General features: G+C 36.9%; 1 protein-coding gene across 3 annotated transcripts in view; it reads left to right on the top strand.

Moving 5' to 3' along the window:
- LOC106870527 (BAI1-associated protein 3) overlaps positions 1–21,565 on the top strand; it is a 1,021,331-nt gene that overhangs the window by 971,515 nt on the left and 28,251 nt on the right. For all 3 annotated transcript variants that reach the window (XM_052968680.2, XM_089354166.1, XM_052968681.2), the window contains 6 exons: positions 783–929; positions 2,975–3,091; positions 3,224–3,307; positions 6,101–6,182; positions 11,034–11,072; positions 15,175–15,298. In XM_052968680.2, the coding sequence (XP_052824640.1) occupies positions 783–929; positions 2,975–3,091; positions 3,224–3,307; positions 6,101–6,182; positions 11,034–11,072; positions 15,175–15,298 (593 nt within the window). The remainder of the gene's footprint in view (positions 1–782; positions 930–2,974; positions 3,092–3,223; positions 3,308–6,100; positions 6,183–11,033; positions 11,073–15,174; positions 15,299–21,565) is intronic.

Here is a 21,565-nt window from a genome sequence, read left to right on the forward strand (position 1 = left end):
GTGGGAAGTACAGTAAAAAGTGTTTGATTTTTATCGAGTGTTAAGTCACAATAACCCTTGGTACTTATAAAGATTCAACCTGAATTCACATTCTCACGCTCATTGTACCTGGTGATTACTTTAAGGGTACACATACCTATGGAGTACTCAGTTACTTATGTGCAAATCCAAAGAGCAAGTCTTCATCTGATCGACCTCTCTTCTTAGTATCGAAACAGACGGCGATCCATTTTCTGAGTGGCTATTTGCTATGTATGGAATGTACTGCATCTTAAAACTACCGCAGTGGATTGAGTTATTTGGCTGCTATTTCAAGCATTTCAAGCGACGGCTAATAGACTAGACTATTTTATTCAGTCAGCAGTTATCTTTACAGTGTTTCTGTTCTCTTTTTTCTTTTTTCCGTTTTGTTTTTTGATTTGTTTCTCGCTTTGCTTTTTTTAAAGAATGAACAAGAGACTAGTTTCCCTTATGTCATAAATTCACAGTGATGTTTATATGTTTACTTAATGTCTGTTCCCCTTATCACAAATATATCTCTAATCGACATTATCATTTTTATCATCATCATCATCATCACTGTTATCATTACCATCACCGATACCATAGTTGTCATAACCATCGTCGTTGTCATCATCATCATTTTCATCGTTATCGTTATCAACATCATCTTCTTTATCGTCATAAACAATAAAGATTATAATATAGTTATTACTTCAACAGGTGAGAATACACAATTACGATTCCACAACGCTAATTTCCTGTGGTTTCTTTACTTGCAGGCAATTGTGGATCTCATGGAATACCTTGACAAGAATCTCGTTACTCTAAACCAAAACCTCGTCAGTGCAAACTTTAACCGTATTTTGCACTCCATCTGGGTTGAGGTCCTCGAGGAATTCAACGATGTCATGGTTACAGAAGATATGGTAAGTTTAATCTTAGACACAGGCATCATACGCGCTTCGAACACACACACACGAATAAGAGTAAAAGAATATGAACCCATACACACAAGAGTGTATGTTGGAAATTACAAAAATATTATATACACAGACACATACAGACAGACACTATCAAAGACTTTTATATATCAGTGCCTGTATTGTTTAATACATTTTTGATGTCTGTTGCGTAATTTGTGAAATTTGGTTGTTATTTTGAGCTGGTCGAGCGACAGTGATCGCCAGGTAAATAAACTTATCTGTCAACAAGCCATACACACACACATCATTTTCTTTTTAATCTCTCTCTAATTTATCTAATGGTTGAACTACGGCAGGGGAAGGAATGCCTGTTCATTAATTCACTGACTTAGTAACCATTACCGTCGTTTTGAATTAAAATTTGTTTGGATAAGGTGATAAATGGGATATTTTGGTTGTGTATGTTAACGCATAATCACAATTATAAAGTGTGTGTGTGTGCGCGTACACACGTCACACACACACGCACACACACACACACAAACTCGTGTTTATGCTGTAATGAGACAAAGATGGCGTTAATGGGAGACAAACTTGCGGTTTTCTGATTTATATCAATATAATTATGATGCACACACGCACAGATATCACACCTTGTAGACGTCTTTAGCATATGTTGTACTTTCAGTGATTCGAGCTTTTCTTTCTCTCTCTTTCTATATATATATATATATATATATATATATATATATATATATATATATATATATATATATATATATATATATATATATTCCTGAGCGTCTGATAATACATCACTAGTACCACGTCCTCGTGTTGTTGTTTTTCATGTTCTTCTTTGTTTGGCTTCACTATATATATATATATTTATATATATATATATATATATATATATATATATATATATATATATATATATATATATATAAAATATCTATGCAGAAATCATCAGCAGGTGATATTGGAGAGTGAGTATAGATGTTTGTGTACACACACACACACACACACACACACACACACACACACACACACACTCATACTGACACACATTTATCAAACAAGTGACGATCGCAATACGCTTATACTTACAGAGAGAGGACACACGCGCTCATGTGTCTGTGTTCGAGTTAGTGTTTGTAAGTGTTTGCGTATGTCTTAATATGTATAATCAGCGGATTTAAATTGTTCACTTCAAATGTCAATAACAACCTCACAGTAAACTTTATCGCTTCATCATTAATTTTCTCACAGTAAACATTCACCTTATGTATTTTCTATCTTCTCTTTGCTGTTGGCCAAGAATATTTTTCTCATTTCTTGTAATAACTTTTAATCAAATAATGGAATTTAAAAGCCATTTTATTTCGGGAATTATGCTGCATGCTTACGAACAGAGAATTTACATGTAATAAGCATGTATGTGGCTGTATGAATGAGTGTTCATATGAATGTATATAAATGTATATACACTTAATGAAGTTACATAGCTGCAAATCTACATACTATCGATTGGACTATTGCAGTTTGTGTGAAGACACAATGCTTAGCAAGTAGCCTGTAGGTCTGGCAAATATAAAGTCATGGGTTTCGAGTCATGTAACCAGCAGCGCGTTGTCTCTTTGAGCAAAGAATATCATTTCACGTTGCCCCAGTTTGATCAGCCTAAAACGAGCTGGAGTCGACTGCTGGTGCAGTTCTCTCTGCTTCCAGCTATTGCATCCTAGATTTTCTGCTGGATGGGTTTCGGTGAGTGGTTGAGTCTACATTGAGTTACAGACACTCTCTTGTCACCCCCAGCGTAAAAAAAATGTAATTAACCCACGATTTGTCCTTTGGAATGACATCATAGTTCAGAAATTAAAATGCAAAATAAGTTAATAAATATGCTCCATTATATTAGTTATTCTCCGTACCAAAAGGTGAAAGGAAGAAACCTAATAAAGAAAGAAACCTCAAGAAAGCAGCTGCAATAAACGATCATAAATGGCTGTTCTATATATATATATATAAACATATTTCTCTTTCAGAAACACCAAGTTTTCTACCAACGAATGTACGATGCTTTAACTCTACTTTTAGAGTTTTTCTACGCGAACAACAAAGGTCTCAGTATGGATACAATGTTAACAGATAAACAATTCCAGGTTTGTATATCTTCTCACTGGATGTGTTTATTTTATCGTTGACGTTCTTGTCGCCATTGTAGTCGCTGATGTCATTTGTGATGTTGCTGCTCTTGTATCAATAAAACACCGTACGTTCCCTTTATGCTGTAGGACCTACGAGAACAACTGGCTCTCCATAAAGAAGACACAAGAGATTTGATAGAACAGTTTTACCAAGAGAAATTAGATGAACAGGTAAACTATACAAGACTTCTATTACTTACTCAACATTTGTGTGATTAACTTTTATTTATCTTTCTTTTACTTGTTTCAGTCATTAGACTGTGCCCATGCTGAGGTACCGCCTTGAAATTTTAGTTGAATGAAACGACTTCAGTACTTGCTTTTTTTAAGCTTGGTACTTATTCTATCTCTCTCTGTTGCCGAACCACTATGTTACGGGGTCGTAAACAAACCAACACTGGTTGTCAAGTGGTAGTGACACACGCACAGATACACACACACACACACACACGATAGAATTCTTTCACTTCCTGTTTGCCTAATCCACTCAGAAGGCTTTGGTCAACACTCGTCCAAGGTACCACGCTGAACCCGGAACCATGTGATCCTAACATCATCACCAGCAATCTCCGCCTGCGGCAGAATGTGCACTAACATGCGATAGTTGCCTTCATAGTATGAATCTATGTTATTGGACATACCTCGTGTTGGTTTTATCGGCCAAACTCTTCCGTGATGGCTTAAGGTATGCTGGAAGAGGGTTTTAATAGTGGAGCTTTCCTTCTAGATTCACTGCAGCTATGGAGCTCAATCTACCCTTAAAAAATTTATTTAACCCATAGATGGGTACCCTGAAGGGTACTACCGTTCCGGACTAGAATGAACCCAGAAGTTATGGTAATTAAGGAGTGACTCTACGTTCTCTATAGTTCCAGAACTCCTGAACTGGCGCCTCACCACCAGATGCAGCTTAATATTTCTCTCTCCCTCTCAATCAATTATGTCCCACCGTGAGAGGGATCGTGCGGAGAACACTTACTGTCCCTTTCTTCAGAGGAGGAGAACGGCTGAACGAGAGGTTATATCAACTTATAGTAAAGACGGCTAGAACGATAATGGAACCGTCCAAAGGCGGATTGATACGCAGAACACCACTGAACGAAAATAATTCAAACCTTCAAAGAATTTGACTCCTCCACTGGCTTCAATACAACCCAGGCTGAAATTTGTAGCTCATATCTTAAAATAAAAATGTTACATAGTACAAAGTTAGAAACCCAGTGTAATAACTTTCGTTGCTTCTTGGATACATTACATATCATGATAATAGTAACGTTTTTTGCTATTTCTCCCTTTAAAGATTCTATGGAACTTTGTTGGGTAAAATTTACTATCAAAAAGAAAACAAATATAACTGAAGAATAATATTTGGACAAAAAGAAAAAAAAATAGAAGTCTTTTTCCTTTGTATTATATTTTTTTATGTAAAAACAAACGTGGTTTGACATCTTTTCAGCTAAAATCTTTGCGTGGGCTTGGAAAAGTTTCTCTTCGATTCTGCATGGAAAAAAATAGCAAAATCAGCTTTATTCAAGAAGGGTGTGAGGAAGTTAATAGATTAAATCCTGAATTAAAAGGATTACAGAAATCACTTGTGAATATGTAAGACAACTGGAAGAGACATGTCGTAAATCAGATTATATAAACGATGAGCAATATTTAGAAGTATTCTTTGAAATGAAACAATGTGTAAACGATTACATACACACACACACACACACATACATGTGTGGATGTGTATGCGAGTATTTAGTCATAAGGGTCCGTTTAACGTGTGGGTGTCTGCTTTTAATCATACACACACGCCAGCATGGTCGAGTGGTACAATTGATGACAATTTTTTTTTGTCAATGAGGTTTACTTAAGATCATCTGTGTTTTCTTTGGAAAATACAGAGAAAATATATATCATAAATGGAGAAGCGGTGACGAGGGAAATTTCTGTAAATAATAATAATTATAAACTTTAAACTTACTATTATTTTTTATTTACAGAATGTACTCACACACACACACACACACACACACACACACACACACACACACACACACACACACACACATTATTATTCTTCTGTGGGAAGATGGAGATGTAACGTCGCCATCACTAGTAATCACTCCAAGCACCATGATGTTGACTGGATGTTTTGTTTTTATCACTCTCAGTACATGTTTTGGGGACACAGCAACCCAACGGTTGTTCTGTGTGTTCACCATCTATCTATTCGTATTGGCGCTTCCGGCGCGAATGGCAAGCAGTATATCATGTCGTTTCCAAATCTCTGGCAGAAAAAATTGTGTCGTATTGTAATCGACAAAATCAAAAAACAAACAATGAGCATGCGCGAAATTAAAAATATAGAATGGCAACAATTTACCCATCGCACCCTGTATGTATGTATATGAATATATATATATATATATATATATATATTCAAATTAGTTACACATATACATTCACAGAGATGAATTCGCATCTTGGTCCCTGCATTCAGGCGCACGCGAACAAATTTGCAAAGGCTCGCGTATCTGTACATACAAACGCGTAGAGCATGTGAATAAAGTAAAAGACAGATTTTGGTGCATATCAATGGGTAAATATACTGGAGATGAGACGCGCTTGAATCTTTCAGCCTCTAACATATAGTTAGAATGTGTTGCGGTTGACTTTTAGTTGGTAATCATGAATATCAGTTGACTTGTATTTACATATGCATTGCAGATAATCGCCAGTCTAGCGCTGGGGTCAATGTAATCGATTTAACTTCTTCCTCGAAATTGCTGGCCTTGTGCCAATGATAGAAAAAATAATTTGATTTTTAGCATTTTGAAATACTCTTCATTTACATGGATATAGAAGTTGTTGGTGGTATATTTTTTTCTGTACGTAGGCTCCCTTGTTTTAGGGTGGGGTTCTTTGCTATTGCTCTTTTTCACACCATTTTTTTGCTTTCTTTTCCTATAGGACCAAACAGAAACTAGTCCTTACGGTATATTAAACATCCGGGTTTTTTACAAATATGAAGTCCAGACGTTATTAGTGGAAGGTAAAAAAAATATTTTTGTTATCTCTTATGACATTTCGATGATTTCTTTTCCATAAACTATATAAATGTCATTGCTTTGCCAAACTGTCACATAAAACATGTTCCAGTAAAACAGATAAGCTTACATATAAACTTGATATTTCTCACAGAAACTAAATGTGTTTTTTAAGAATTGCGACCAAGATAGAACTTCCTCTCGCCGAAGATAAAAAGAAACCAATGACATAAATATGTCCATCTTGTTCTATCCAACAAAAAAAACTTATATGCTGTTGTTGTTGTTGTTGGCTCTCCGTCGCTTACGACGTCGAGGGTTCCAATTGATCCGATCAATGGAACAGCCTGCTCGTGAAATTAACGTGCAAGTGGCTGATTACTCCACAGACACGTGTACCGTTAACGTAGTTCTTGGGGATATTCAGCGTGACACAGAGTGTGACAAGGCTGACCCTTTCAATTACAGGCACAACAGAAACTCAGGAAGTAAGAGTGAGAGAAAGTTGTGGTGAAAGAGTACAGCAGGGTTCGCCACCATCCCCTGCCGGAGCCTCGTGGAACTTTAGGTGTTTTCGCTCAATAAACACTCACAACGCCCGGTCTGGGAATCGAAACTGCGATCCTATGACCGCGAGTCAGCTGCCCTAACCATTGGGCCATTGCGCCTCCACGTATACTGTTGTAGCCCCCCTAGAAATATTAGCCAAATTTCGCTCAGATCGCATTAACTTTCTTAAATACAGAACAACACAGTATAAATTGGCTACTGATGGAATAGAATTGATTACAATTATTCGCTAGCAGACCTGGTCTAAAGCAAAACAGGAAAAAAAAACAACCTATCTTGATAGTGTATGCTCTTATGAAATATGTTCTTTTTGCTAACGTAAGAATCAAAATTTTAGGGCTGCTAACGAATCGAATCGAATCAATAGTTAATGATTGAGATCATATCGTCCTTATATGCAGTAAAATGTGCTGTTTACCCAGTTGACTCTACAGGCAACTAATGTGCAGTTTTTGTTAACTACTGTGCAAGGATTAGCATGTTTTATGAAAGAATTAACAAATTTGATATCAGCAGAAGGCTCTCATATGATTCTTCTTGTTATCCAGCTGTCCTTTCTTGATGGGTGAACTTAATCATTCACGCGGTTTAATGCTATCACTTGGTCATACAATACTTTTAAGTACAGTCCGCTTTATTGCATTCTAACTCGGTCTCGAGTTTGAGAATAACTTCCTCCCTTCCGGTCACATATCTCGGCGGCCGTGAAAATTATTAGGAATGCTGTCTTTCTCCAGAAAGAGAGAAAAGGCTGAGTTCGCGTGGGTTAAAATGCTGACAAAATTTACCACAGCAGACTTGAACACAGAACAATGACTTGTCAAACTACATGCACCGTAGAGGTCTATACTAACTCTAAACAAGTACCATGATACACACACATATACACTTCATTCTAAATATGGCAATAACACCAGACACTGAATGAGTAAACAATCCAAGCAAAGATATCAACAACGAAGATAACAGTAATTCCAAACTCTGAAACAATGAAAACAATCTTAGCCAACAATATTAGTGATATGGGGGGAAAAATAACGGCAAAAATATAGATAAATCAGCGACAAGAAATTAAAAATCCGATATATTTATAATCAATATGGCTGTTGTACATGTCGTGAATTAATTTTCTTGAATAAAAACTTGCTAGTAATTTTTACATACATTGTTTCTTCAATGTTCTTTTGAATTGTATACACCTACACTCAAACATAGTAAAAGTTTGTTCCAGAGAACAAAAGATATAGAATTATGTAATAGGACTCATCACAAAGACAGCATGTTACTGCATTTTTAACAGTTTAAAATTTCGTTTTGTTGGGTTTCCATTTTCTTTTATGTTACGACACGTAGTGAGGTCTTGGCTCCTAGCATTGTGTTTGAAATCCTCTAGTTCATAACATTAAATCCAATCGATATTATAACTGTCTATCAACTACTCTTCATACACTGGAACAGAGACAGCGAAAAGAAATTGTCTACTGTCGGCTGCCAAAGTAAATCTCAAAAATGTTCGATTTTATATTGTATTCGAAAATCATCCCTATACTGTTGTTGTAGAGTTTCATCAACTAGTTCTACAGAGATGAATTACTGAAAAATTTCCACTTGGTATAACTACTATCTTCCGTTTAAGAATCCTTCCCTAAAATGATGAAAGCAGTCAGCTGTATTCACAAGAAAAGGTCAAAAAATCTTGTATGGTTGAAATCTGCCCAAGTTAAATATAAAATAGTTTTAAAAGAGTTTTGCTTTTTTATTTATTTTGAAATAGAATGCATACGAAGTTGAATAGAAGTTTGAAAACCGTACAATGCAATTTTAATGAAATTAATTTTGTTTCGTTTTGATTATATTTCGATGTAAAACAGAGTATCTAAAACAATTTTCATCAATTACCCTTCCCTTTTACAAACACTTTTTGACAGCCCCTTCTCTACTACAATTTAACGCCTTCTCATTCCCCATTTTTAATGTACATATGTGTAATACCAATCCGGCCAGCGTAATTTGGTTTTGGGTTCTACTTTGACGTAACTGACAATTTAGCACAGCCCCTCACTATTTAAGCTAACACTTTAAGCATGGGTAATACAGATTCCGTTTTGTTTATTTACTTGTTCACATTTTGGGGTTACTACTGTATTGATGTGATTTAATTCCTTTTTTTTTTTTTTTGAATTAATATTTAAATAGGGAAAAATAACATGCATCTATCACCATCTACCGACCGCTTTTAGCCCAATATCCACATAAAATTTTCCACCACTACAGTCCCCAATTCCCCAGAGGGCGATACCATGCGGTCTAAGAAATATAGAGGTAAAGGGTCCTTCTCAAATGATACATTGGAACAGTAGAAAAACATTTGCAATCGTCATTTCTATGGCAGATTTGAAAACTTTCGGATTCAATTTGATAGAAATTATCGCAAAACCGACAGTTTGGCGATAATTTCCGAACACAATTTAATTCCAATATTTCCAAGTGTTTCGACAACCAGCGATTGATATGTATTCCCCTGTCTCCTTTTTTTTTTTTTTTTTTCAATGTATCATCTGAAATGGATCTTTTAGATCGAAATGTAATAAAATAGAAACAATAAAGCTGTTTTATTAAAATTACAGTGTATAGCTTTTAGACTTCTGTTAGACTTCATTGACGCAATCACAATGCTTAAAAAATGTTGTCCATAAATCACTCGATCTAATTTATATATGTGTGTGTGTGTATGTATGTGAGAGAGCGAGAGAAATGAAACTTGGAGAGATATTAAGTAAATTATTTTAACGGTAAAGTTTGAAGTAGTTAAATCGATAAAGGTTTCAAATTTTGATACAAGGCCAACCACTTCGGAAGGAAAGATAAGTCAGTCACATCGACCCCAGTGCTCAACTGGTACTGGTTTTATTAACCCCGAAATGGTGAAAGAAAAACGTCGACTTTGGCAGAATATGAACTCAGAAATGAACTCAGGATATGAACTTTAAAACCTATACACTGTAATTTTAATTTTAAAAAAAAGCTTTATTGTTTCTATTTCATTAAATTTCGATCTAAAAGATCCGTTTTAGATGATACATTGAAAAAAAAATGAATTAAGAATATGGACGAAATGCCGCTAAGCATTTTGACCGGCGTGCTAACGATTCTGCCAGCGCGCCGCCTTAGCTAAATCTATAAGTAATACTGTACAGAATATTGGGTTTAAAATACCCTTGGATGGAAAAAAACAGTCGAGGGCTACCCGTGGGACTTGAACCCATATTTTCTGTAAACTGGATGGAGGAAATTCGAATGGTTGTTTTGTTAGGATGGTTAGAACGTCTGTCTTGCTTACAGCAGATGTCGGTTCAAGTCCACGGACAGCCTTCGATTTTTTTTTCCATCCAAGAAGTTTTATACCCAATATTCTACACGCTATTTATAGCTTTAGCTACTTCGAGTGGTCTGCCTATTTTGTGTTAGGCTCATGGAGGAAATAACACGAATAGAAAAAGATTATTTATATATATAAAGGAGAAGGTCTATATCATTCTGCATTTGGGTTCAAATCGCACGCACAATCGAAATGTTTTATATAATGAAATGATGCTGTAACGAACTACAAATTTATATATACCAAAAGATACATCGATTTATAATTAAATTATAGTGAAATAACCTTAGTTAACTAATAGCTGCGGAAGATAAATAAGTAATAACTTCTAAGTTCATTTCAACCATGTTTAAATTTAGAAGTACAGCTTTGATTAAATGGCAGGATTTTAAAAGAAGTTTTTGAAATCCTTTGTTTGTGTTTAATATATTAGCATAATATTTTCAAATATGCCGATTTACACAGTAGAATTTCCACGGGAACCACTAGGAAATATATGAGTAAACTGGACCTCGATCACAATTTCCAACCAAGAATTTTGAGTTGTTCAATAAAGTAAGAAATCAGGTTCATTAAATTAGCTTGTAAGCGGTTGCGTATTCCACAGTCACGGGTACCCTTTATGTAACTTCAGGCGGAATCGACATAACAGCGTTACAAAGCTGGGCTTCTCAGTTGCAGATAAAATCCCTCCGACAGTTTCTACCCAATCGGTTTCATTGCAAAATCTGAGATGACCCGAGGATACGAAAAATGATACTTACTCAAAATGCTACGCTGTTGGATCGAACCCAGAATCTCGTGATTGCAAAGGAAAGTCTTTAACCATTCGACCACACTGCGTATATTTATAAATACACAAATACGAGTAAAACAATTATCATATTTCTTTTTATTTCTATTCCAGTTATCAGTGGAAAAGATTTAATCCCTCTAGATGCTAATGGTAAGTTGCTATTTTTTTCTTCTGTTTTTATTTCTTTCTTCTTGATTTAATTCCATACAATAATCTACACCATATTATATTGCTATCTCCCTTATTTCTCATGCTTGGTTTCAGTTATTCATATTATTCAGGTATTCCTTAAGACAAGTTTAGATCATATTTATTGCGCTCCAACTGTATGTAAGCCTGATACAACGATTTGAATATCTCCACACAACATTGAATTAATTTTAGCCCACAGAGACACCTTTTCCTGCATATTAAATTTTAACGGTCCTTCTACACTACAGTAAATTATGCATGTTTTTGCAGCTGCTACAACTTGAAATATATACGTAAGCCTGTAGCTTAGATTAAAGCAATTTTTAACAATTAAATTCATGCAAACGCGTAAGTACATGAAGGTTTGCAATAAAAAATACAAGTGAATACAATAGTTTTATACATATGAATTATATACAGGTAATGGGGTTGCTTGACCTGCTAGAAACAGTAACCTGGTCTCTCTTAGATTAAACTCAACCACTTTCGTAAAAGAAAAACATATTGAATAACATAGATTGCGATAATTTTTCTGAAAGTTTTGTTCATAGTTCAACAGCAAAAAAATCTACAAACAGCTATTTATATCATGCAGTGGATATATGTACATGCGTCACATGCATACACGTATAGAAAATTCACTTATAAGCTCATGCGAACGTGCATACACATGCGGATATGTACATATCCAGGCGTTATAACCTACACATACATGCATTCGCATGCACACATATACAAGGAAAATAGAAAAATTTAGAAACACGCAAATAAAAATGTGATTTCATACAATACATAGATTATATGCCTATAATGATAATCATGTTAAGCTCCTTGATGAAATGAGTGATTACGGAATTTATGTTTACACACATGCATTCTCTAACATAGGCAATCCCTGACACACATACATACACACATAATAATTAAAGCAACAGGTAAATTTATAAATCTTTACGTAGCTTCACACAAACGCGCGCCAGCACGCACCCATATATCCAACAATATCTTGTTTGATGTATTCTAGAATACACGGTACATCTGCTATCCTGATTCATTCGCGAACGGCATTTAATCTACTTAAAGATAGCCATTCCTGAAGCCATTAGTAATCGATTAGATTTTCCCCTGCCCTTCCCTTCACACAAATAAACATCCACATATATTAGCATCATTCCTATTACAAACACACATACACGACACCTTATTTATATTAAACTAAAACAATGCTTTACCTCACACACACCTGTACGTGCATACATGCTTATTACATCAATATTACACCTGCTCTCGCGTACATACTCATATATTCTCTCCCCTTTCAGCCTCCCCACAACTCGCTCGCACAACTAATTCTTTCAGCACATACCTAATATATACTCACCATCCAATACGCACTCCTCCGTTACAAGCCACATACCCTTACCCACTTCCGTTTCGCTATTTCCCATACTATTTCGATAATTCATACATTTTTTCTCGAACTATTTCTTCTCCTTTTCTTCTCTGCCAATCTTGACAAAGGAAAAATTGTCCGAATCGTCAATATAAATTTATTTCCTTCATAACATAATACATTAAATGTATTCCGTTGTTGTTCGGTTTGCGGACTACTTTTCATAGACTGCTCCTAGAGAGTTTGTTGTTACTTAAGTTGAACGACCACATAGAGGTCATCTCAGCACCTCATCACGGCTAGTGTAATGTTTACCTATGTTGGAATGTACACACTAACAACATGAGATATGATCGTAATGTCGTTAGACAGATAATGAAATTCTGACATCTGATATGACGAATATATATATATATATATAAAAAACATGCACACATAAAACTATAGAAATAAATAGATGGATAGACAGACGGATGGATAAATAAGTAAATAGATGGTTATAATCAAATGAACAATAATTTTCTTATACATCAATATTCATCTACTGGACAGTGATTCGGTAAACACTTATTGAATCATCTCAGCTTTTAGCAAAGTCTGCTGTCTCCTGTTACAGCGATATATTTTTCTACTTAATGATCAATACTTTTCTTCCTAATCACAAGAAATGTTGATTTTGTTTTGGAAGAATTTTTTTTTATTTCGGGTTTTTTTGGGGTTTTTTTTCTAATTTGTAGTCTAAGAATACATTTCTGTCTTCAGCTGTGCTAATCTTTCGAGGATACGTTTCTTGATTAATGTTACTTTTATCACATGTTCGAACCTTGTTGACACCAATGTTCCGCGGTAACAGTGTAAAAAGATACCTTCAGTCGCAGGCGTGGCTGTGTGGTAAGACGTTTGTTTCCCAACTACATGGTTCTGCGATCGTTCCCATTACGTGGCATCTCGGTCCACTTTTGCGAGTGGATTTGTGAACGGAAACTGAAAGAAGCCCGTCATATATAGGGTCATCCCATAAATAATGCAGGTTGTGTTTTCGTTTTTCAAAATTAAGTGAAACTAAGTTCTTTTTTAATCTAAAATATACTCTCCTTCATTTTCTGCAATGTTCTTCCATCTGTCTTGAAGACTTACAAGGCTCCTCTTCCAAAATTCACTTGTCCGTGATGAAAAATATTCTTCCAGTACTTTTCTGGTCTCGTCTATAGAATTCATATCTTTTCCGTTCAAATGATTTTGAAGAGTGCAGAATAAATGATAATCAGATGGGCCAATGTCTGGCGAATATGGTGGGTGGGGCATCGTTTCCCATTCAAACTGCTCCAGCCTTTCGAATGTCATCCTCGCTGTATGTGGCCGATCATTATCCGGATGAAGAACACCTTTCGTCTTGAAACCAAAGATGGTTGTTTTTCTTCAAGTGCTGACTCAAGCCGCTCAGGCTGCTCGCAGTAGATCTCCTTTATTATCGTTTGGTTTGGTTTGCTTTGCTTTGGTTTTAAAAGTTCAAAGTGGACTAAACTTTTCATATCCCACCAAACAGATAACAACACCTTACGTTGGTGAAGACCTTCTTTAGCCGATGTTTCTTCTTTCCCTCCCCACTATCTTCGGCGCTTGTCACTTTTATAGAAAACCCATTTCTCTTCACCACTTACTACTCAGTCCAAAAACGTTCATTCGTGAGAATGACAGCAAAAAAGAGCACACATTCACTCTCTGCACGCGATTAGGCTGGGAAAGTTTGTGAGGAACCCATTGACCCAATTTGCTGACTTTTCCGATAGCACGCAGGTGTCGATGTATGGTTGAAAGACCAAATCCAAGCTTCTCTGCTAGTTCCTCAACAGTTGTGATGGGATTTTGTTCCACCGGGGTTTGCAGGACGTCCTCATTGAGCTATACAGCTCTTTCGGGGCGAGGCTCGTCTTCTAGGTTGTAGTTTCCGGCTCAGAATTTCTGGAACCACCGTTGACCCTGGCTTATGCTTATTGTCCGACCCTCATATACTGCATTAATATTCCTTGCACTTTCCATTGCATTTTTGCCTTTATTGCATTCATAAAGCAAAATATGCTGAATATGCTCCTTTGTTACTTCCATTATAGCTTTGAAAAAATAACTGTTAAAATCGAACTGCACTCTTCAAAACTTGCACTTAGAATAAAAGCAAGCTAAAATTACTGCCTGCTTTTATAGCAAGTTGATACAGGTAGTTTATCCCGTCCCCCTCCGACTTTCAGTTCATGCAATTAAAAAGACCGCATTATTTATGGGATGACCAAGTATATAGTCTGTATGTGTGTCTTTGTGTCTGTGTCCCCAAGCAACACTTTACCAACGGTGTTAGTGTGTTTACGTCCCCCATAACTTAGCAGTTCGGCAACAGACCCCGATAGAATAGGTATCTGGTTTAAAAAGTAAATAAGTATTGGGGTCGAGTGATTCGACTAAAATTCACCAAAGCAGTGCCCCAGCATGGCCGCACTCTAATGACTGAAACAAGTAAAAATCAAAAAGTGTTCAAATGTGATTTATCGTTCAGCTAGAAATAGCAGCCAAATTTCCCTTTTCAAACAAAAACAAAAAAAAATCAAAACTATTGGCCCTGTACCTCATGACAAACAAACATATCTGTTATTTTTATCATTCTTTGCATTTCAGGATTTAGTGACCCCTTTATCCTGATCCATTTGAGCCCAGAGCACATTTTCCCCAACATCACAGTTCAGAAGACTCAGATCGTCAAGAAAACATTAAATCCGGTTTTTGACGAATTATTTGAATTGTAAGTAAAAACTGATTTTTATTATTTTACCATTAATATAAGGCGGCGAGCTGGCAGAATCGTTAGCACACCGGGCGAAATGCTCAGCGGTATTTCGTCTGCCGCTACGTTCTGAGTTCAAATTCCGCCGAGGTCGACTTAGCCTTTCATCCTTTCGGGGTCGATAAATTAAGTACCAGTTACGCACTGGGGTCGATGTAATCGACTTCATCCGTTCGTCTGTTCTTGTTTGTTCCCTCTATGTTTAGCCCCTTGTGGGCAATAACGAAATAGGTATTTCGTCTGCCGCTACGTTCTGAGTTCAAATTCCGCCGAGGTCGACTTTGCCTTTCATCCTTTCGGGGTCGATGAATTAAGTACCAGTTACGCACTTGGGTCGATGTAGTCGACTTAATCCCTTTGTCCGTCCTTGTTTGTTCCCTCTATGTTTAGTCCCTTGTGGGCAATAAAGAAATAGGAAACTGAAAGAAATCCTGTGACTATGTATGCGTGTGTGTTGTGTCACTACTTGGCAACCGGTGTTGGTTATTTTGGTGGCTCGGCGAAACAGACAGATAGAATGGGTACCAGACTTTAAAATGAGCACTGGGTCGATTTGTTCGACTAAGCCCTTCAAGACAGTGCACCAGCACGGCCGCAATCCACTGACGAAAACAAGTGATACGTGCATACGCGCCATACGTATACACAGTGATGCATATCCGCACGCACGCCTGCACACGTAAGCATTTTTTTTTTTAATTCGATGCTCTAATTTGAAATACGCGATTGTAAACCGAACTCATAAAGCATGCAGTGACACAGGCATACATTATGAACACTAATTGTATTAAGTGCTATTCAGTCTTTGTTTGTTGATCCCTATGCTGTCATGACCTGTAATCCAAAGGATTCTTGCTGCTACGGTCCGGATTTTTTGAATTTGTTTACGCTAGTATAACTTGACATTTTCCATTAGTATTTGTTGGATAGTGTGTAATTTATGAGAGATGTGAGAGCTATTTCAAGGAAGTTGGATGACTACGTAGTGGTTCTCTCGTTGTTTGATTTAATTCAGTAAAATAATTAAGACGTTGGAATCTTTTTTCGTTTAATTTTTAGAGGGTTGATTTAACCGTTATAAAATTCTAATCGAAGCGCTTAAGAAATACAAGGGAGATAACTTTAATTAATTCCTTTAGAGTTATTTCCCATGCAACAGATTTTTTACTTCGCGTGTGAGTGTTGCTTTCACAATTAGCTATTTCTATTCGGTGTGAATGCGTTTTCTGTTTAACTTAACGCTGTCAAATTTCTTGTTTCATTGAGTGAGTGACTGTGTGTGTGTGTGTGTGTGTGTGTGTGTGTATGTGTGTGTGTGTGTGTGTGTGTGTGTGTGTGTGTGTGTGTGTGTGTGCGCGTGTGTTCGTTGTCATTTTATGCGATGACCTAGCTGCAAAAAAATATTAACTCTTTTAAATAAATAGACAAAAAGAGAAGGAAAGTAGGAAGAAAAACAAAAGAATCGGTTAATGTGTTCTGCTGTGGCTGATCGAGGTCTATTCTGATAGACAAGTTTTTATCATACTCATGTTCATTTATACAAGATTTTTTTTTTCTTCTGGTCTGGTTTGCGAACATCCCTTTCGGCCTCTGCTAAAGTGATTCGTAAAGTTTCAAAAGCCCTTGAGCTACGTATCCTTGCCTCTTCCCTGGCAGATTTGTCTTCAGCGAGGTTTTCCCACAGTTTGGGTCGATCTTCAAACTGCGATAGGTAAACCGCGATATGGTGAGGGATTACTGTATACAGCTTTTGGGAGTATTCTCTGTATATGTACAGTTAGGATGCCAGGCAGAAAAGAGAGACGGTAACCAAATTAAGATAGCATATATATTGAAAGCATAAGAACAGCAATTGACTGGAAAGGATACAGCTGTAGCAGAATGTACGATAGTATATTTTAAAGGGTAAATCACTAAAGCTGGAGTAAGTTTACAAGGTAATCAACTTGCACGACCCAACAGTCAAATTCTCCTATTACAGCTCAACGTCTTTCAAAAAATAATAGTAGATTAGTTAATGTTGGAAAGAGTCATGCCTAGCACTCTTTTGATCATAAATTTACTTGATCAGGACTTACCTGGTGTGAAACAACCATTCCACAAGATAACAAACGAAGAAGCCGTTACATGATCACTGAAACTGTTAGGAATAGAAGCGAAATCTCCCTCAAATTACAAACGTCTTCAAAAAAAAAAAACCAAAGCAAAGACACATTGGACAATGTAAACATAAAGACGAGGTGGTCACGGTCGGAACTCCTTTGATCATAGATCTGCAAAATCTATGTGGACTGTTATTGTTTAATCTAATGATTAAACAATAATAGTCCATCATTTAACATTCTGAACAGCAAAAATGGTTTCGAGAAATAAACATTGGCTCCATCTGTAGATCGACACCGTTCCCTCTGGATTTGAAGTCACAAAAAGGAAATTTTAAAGCACATGAAGGTATATCTACGTAGTCTCTTCGACTTCTAGAAATATAAACCAAATCAACCAAAAATACCCTTAAAAATCAAACGTTATATCGGATCATTCTCTTTCAGATTCACTATGACATCATCACTTTTACGTCCGCCTTACCATGCTAGCATGGGTTCGATGGGACATTTTGAGGCAGCGTTTTACCATAGGATGCTTATCTTGATGTCAAACATTTAATTACCTATTACGGCACTGAGACACCAAGCCACACTATATTCTGAAAATAAGACTAGGTAGTCAAAACAGAAACGTCTTCGATCAAAAGTCTACTGGGTTGGTGCTTGACCCGAGACTAAGCAACGTCTATATGAAAAACCAGTCAAATCATATAATGATGGAGAAAGCAGCAGTTTGATTGTAAAGCAAGGAAGTGTCATGCCGGCAAAATTGATAACACGCAGCGGTTCAGTTCCACTCCTTTATTATTAGTCAATTGGTTGAATATCTATCCAATCGATCGATTAGCTTGCTGGTTAAACTGTCAATCGTTTTTTGTTTCATTTTCGTACTTCGTCAGAGTTCTTTCGTTGTCATTCACAACCTTTACAGTGACTTCTCTCCCAGTTCGTTACGGAGGCCGTGTTTGTCTGAGCCCTTGTTGCTTTTATGTGTGTAAATCTATTTAAGTATAATGGTAACATGGGGCTTAAGCTACCATGCAATTAGTGTGTCGGGACAGAGAGAGGAGTCAGCGAATGCGTGTGATAGTTTGTCACTTCATTAGGACAATGGACGTGTTTGTGTGTGTGGAGTTGTATAGATAAGACAGAATTGGTGTGTATCTTTGTTAGAATTAGTGTGTATGCTTAAACTTGTGTATAGAGCAAAAATAGAATGTCCTAATTTAAGGGAGAAAATGAAAGTGTAGTTATAAGTTCGTGTGTGAGTAAATGTCCGTTGTGTGAAAGAGAGAAAGAAGCGCAAAACAGTTGTGTGACTTTGATATGCAAAAGTGTGTGTGTCATACAAAACATGTGTATGTATGACACAGAGGGTGCGGAATGATGCAAAGAATATGTGCTGTACGAGAGAGTAACAGAAAGAAATATTTATTTTAACAGGAAATATGTTGGATGAGAGATAAGTTTTGAGAGGGAAGCAGTCATCATCGATGTTGATGATGATGATGATTATCATCATGAACGTGGCTGTGGTGAGGGCGTCGATGATGATATTGATGATGATGATGTATGATTGTAGTGTTGGTGGTATTGAAGATGATGATGATGGTGGTGGTGGTGGTGGTGATGGCGGTGTTAAGAGACGGTGATTATGGTACGCTTGGAAATGATGGCGGTGGTAATGATGTGGTGATGGCGGTCGGAAGAGCAGTACTGTGCGGTGATCCGTGTTGGCGACCAATCGAAAGACCACCCCGGTCGCCATAAGAGGAAAAAGCAGAGATAAGCCAGATTTTGGGGTGTTTTTTTTTTTATTATTATTATTATTTTTAATTTCTAACGAAGTTAACGATAGCAACACCAGCTTCATAATTCAGACTAAAATGGCAAGTGTGGCCTGTCTGGATGTGTGGCATTTGTTCAGCGCCCAAAGACATCCAAGACTTGACCATCCCTATTTCTTTCTTTTTTGATTTGAAGCAAATTTAGCTGCTATTTCTAGCAAGCCGACCGATCACATAGAGGCTCCCTTAATTGGTTGGTTAGAGTATGGAGAACGATTTTGAGGGATCAAACGGTGAGAGATATATAATTAGTGGGAGCGGGGTATGTGGGTGAGGAAGGGTCCACGCTAATAACGCTGGAAGCAGGGAAAAAGAAAACGAAAAAGATAATTAGAAGAAAAATAATAACCGATGGAGTGGGAATATACTGAGACGTGATTGTTCATACACAGATTATGTATCCTCCGTCTATTTCGACGATGAGCATTCAGCTGTTTTCATTACAAAGTTTAGTTCGGGTCTGAGCTACAGAGGTTTATTTAGTTCGGCTCTTGCTAACAAGATTTACCTCCCTTACACATAATATTTTTACTAAGGGACTAATAGACCTGACACCGTTCAGTATTCGGTGTGCATTCAAAGCAATGATTAAATATTACGAAACCGGTATGCTTTTGAATCTCTTTAACAACTCACAATAATGACTTTTATTACCTTTATTCCTACCTCAGTTCATCTAATTGTATATATCTATCGTTACTTTTCATAAAAAAACCTTTAATTTTTTGATTTTCAATGTGCATTTTCGCTTATTTTTCTGCTTACTTTCCCCTTACATTTCCACGTGTAGTTTCTATTTTGTTTTTATAACATTTTTCTACTATACACACACACACACACACACACACACACATATATATATATTCATTGCGAGGTATTCCCATACCTCACGCTCATAATTGATACTTCTTTAAAAGAAAAAGTAAAGCATGGGAGATATGGCTAAGTCCATTTGTAATGTTCTAAAAGCAACTGCTAATTGACTGGGTAGGGGGGGGGGCTGGGTAATAAAACGAGATAGAAGTAAATTTATCTTCCTCCACCAATTTCTCTCTCCTTCACACATACGTACAAACGTACACAACATAAAATGGCAGTAATAGTGAAGTGACAGGTCTTTGGAATACGTCCATTACCGCTTCTCTAAATGAATAAGAAAAAATCGTTTACTGAGTGGGTGGCTCTGATTGTAGTGAGCCGCTAAAGAAGAATGTCCCCACACAACACGTTCACAATCCGCCGCTCTCCCCTGCTCGTCACCTGGCTAATTTAGATTGTGACAGGAGGGGGGCGACAGAGTTATTGTGTTCTGACAATATTGCACACAGGAATGAGGAGTGGGTAGAATTTGACGGATTCTCCGTCGTCCTCGACGATGAACATTCGGTGGTTCGATCGACTGAATTTCTGTTCGTGGAACTAACGCATGAGTAGAACTAGCACACGTATACTTTTATCGTGACTCCCATGTGGCTGGAAAGCAAAATACTTACCGTACAACCACGACGACCCCCTACATACATATATGGATCAGTGTTTCGCAACTATTTTTTTTGCCTATTGACCCCTTTCATTCCGATTTTATTCAGACGGACCCTCAAAGCCATTCGATGTTTAAAAATTCATAGTATATTTTTAGAATTAGATATGATAAGGAATTGAATAAAAAAAACATTCTTAAAATATTTTGTATACTAATAGAAGTATAACCAGTTTATTGTTGATATATTTTAACAACAAAATCTTATATGGACCCCAAAGGTCATATGGACCTTGGATGAGAACCGCTGAGATAGATAGATAGACCCACATACGACGAACTTCCTTTAGTTTCCGTCTACCAAATTCACTCACAAGGCTTTGATCGGTTCGAAGCTATAGCGGTCGACACTTGCCCAAGTTTCTACGCAGTAGGATTGAACCCGTAACCATGTTGTCGAGAAGCGAAATACTAACCACACAGCGACCCCTGCGCCGACATATTGGAGATAGAAATGTTCGTGGTAGTAGTGGTGATATTGCTGGTATACTGTTGTGGCAGTGGTGGTGGTGGTGTGCAATAGGTGCGTTGGGGGTTAGGTGTGATACTGAAGACGGTTGGGAAAGCACTAGTTTTTATAGTATTAATGGTGGCATTAGTAGCAATGTGTTAAAGATGGTGTCAAGATAGAACTTGCTTAAGATATGGGTTGACGTATTAAAAAGTATATATTTGCATAGGGTTGTGCTTCACATTACGAAGTACACGCCACACACACTCGCACATTATATAT

Source organism: Octopus bimaculoides, chromosome 6, assembly GCF_046866305.1.
Source record: "Octopus bimaculoides isolate indiv1 chromosome 6, ASM4686630v1, whole genome shotgun sequence".
In the NCBI taxonomy this organism is placed as follows: domain Eukaryota; kingdom Metazoa; phylum Mollusca; class Cephalopoda; order Octopoda; family Octopodidae; genus Octopus; species Octopus bimaculoides.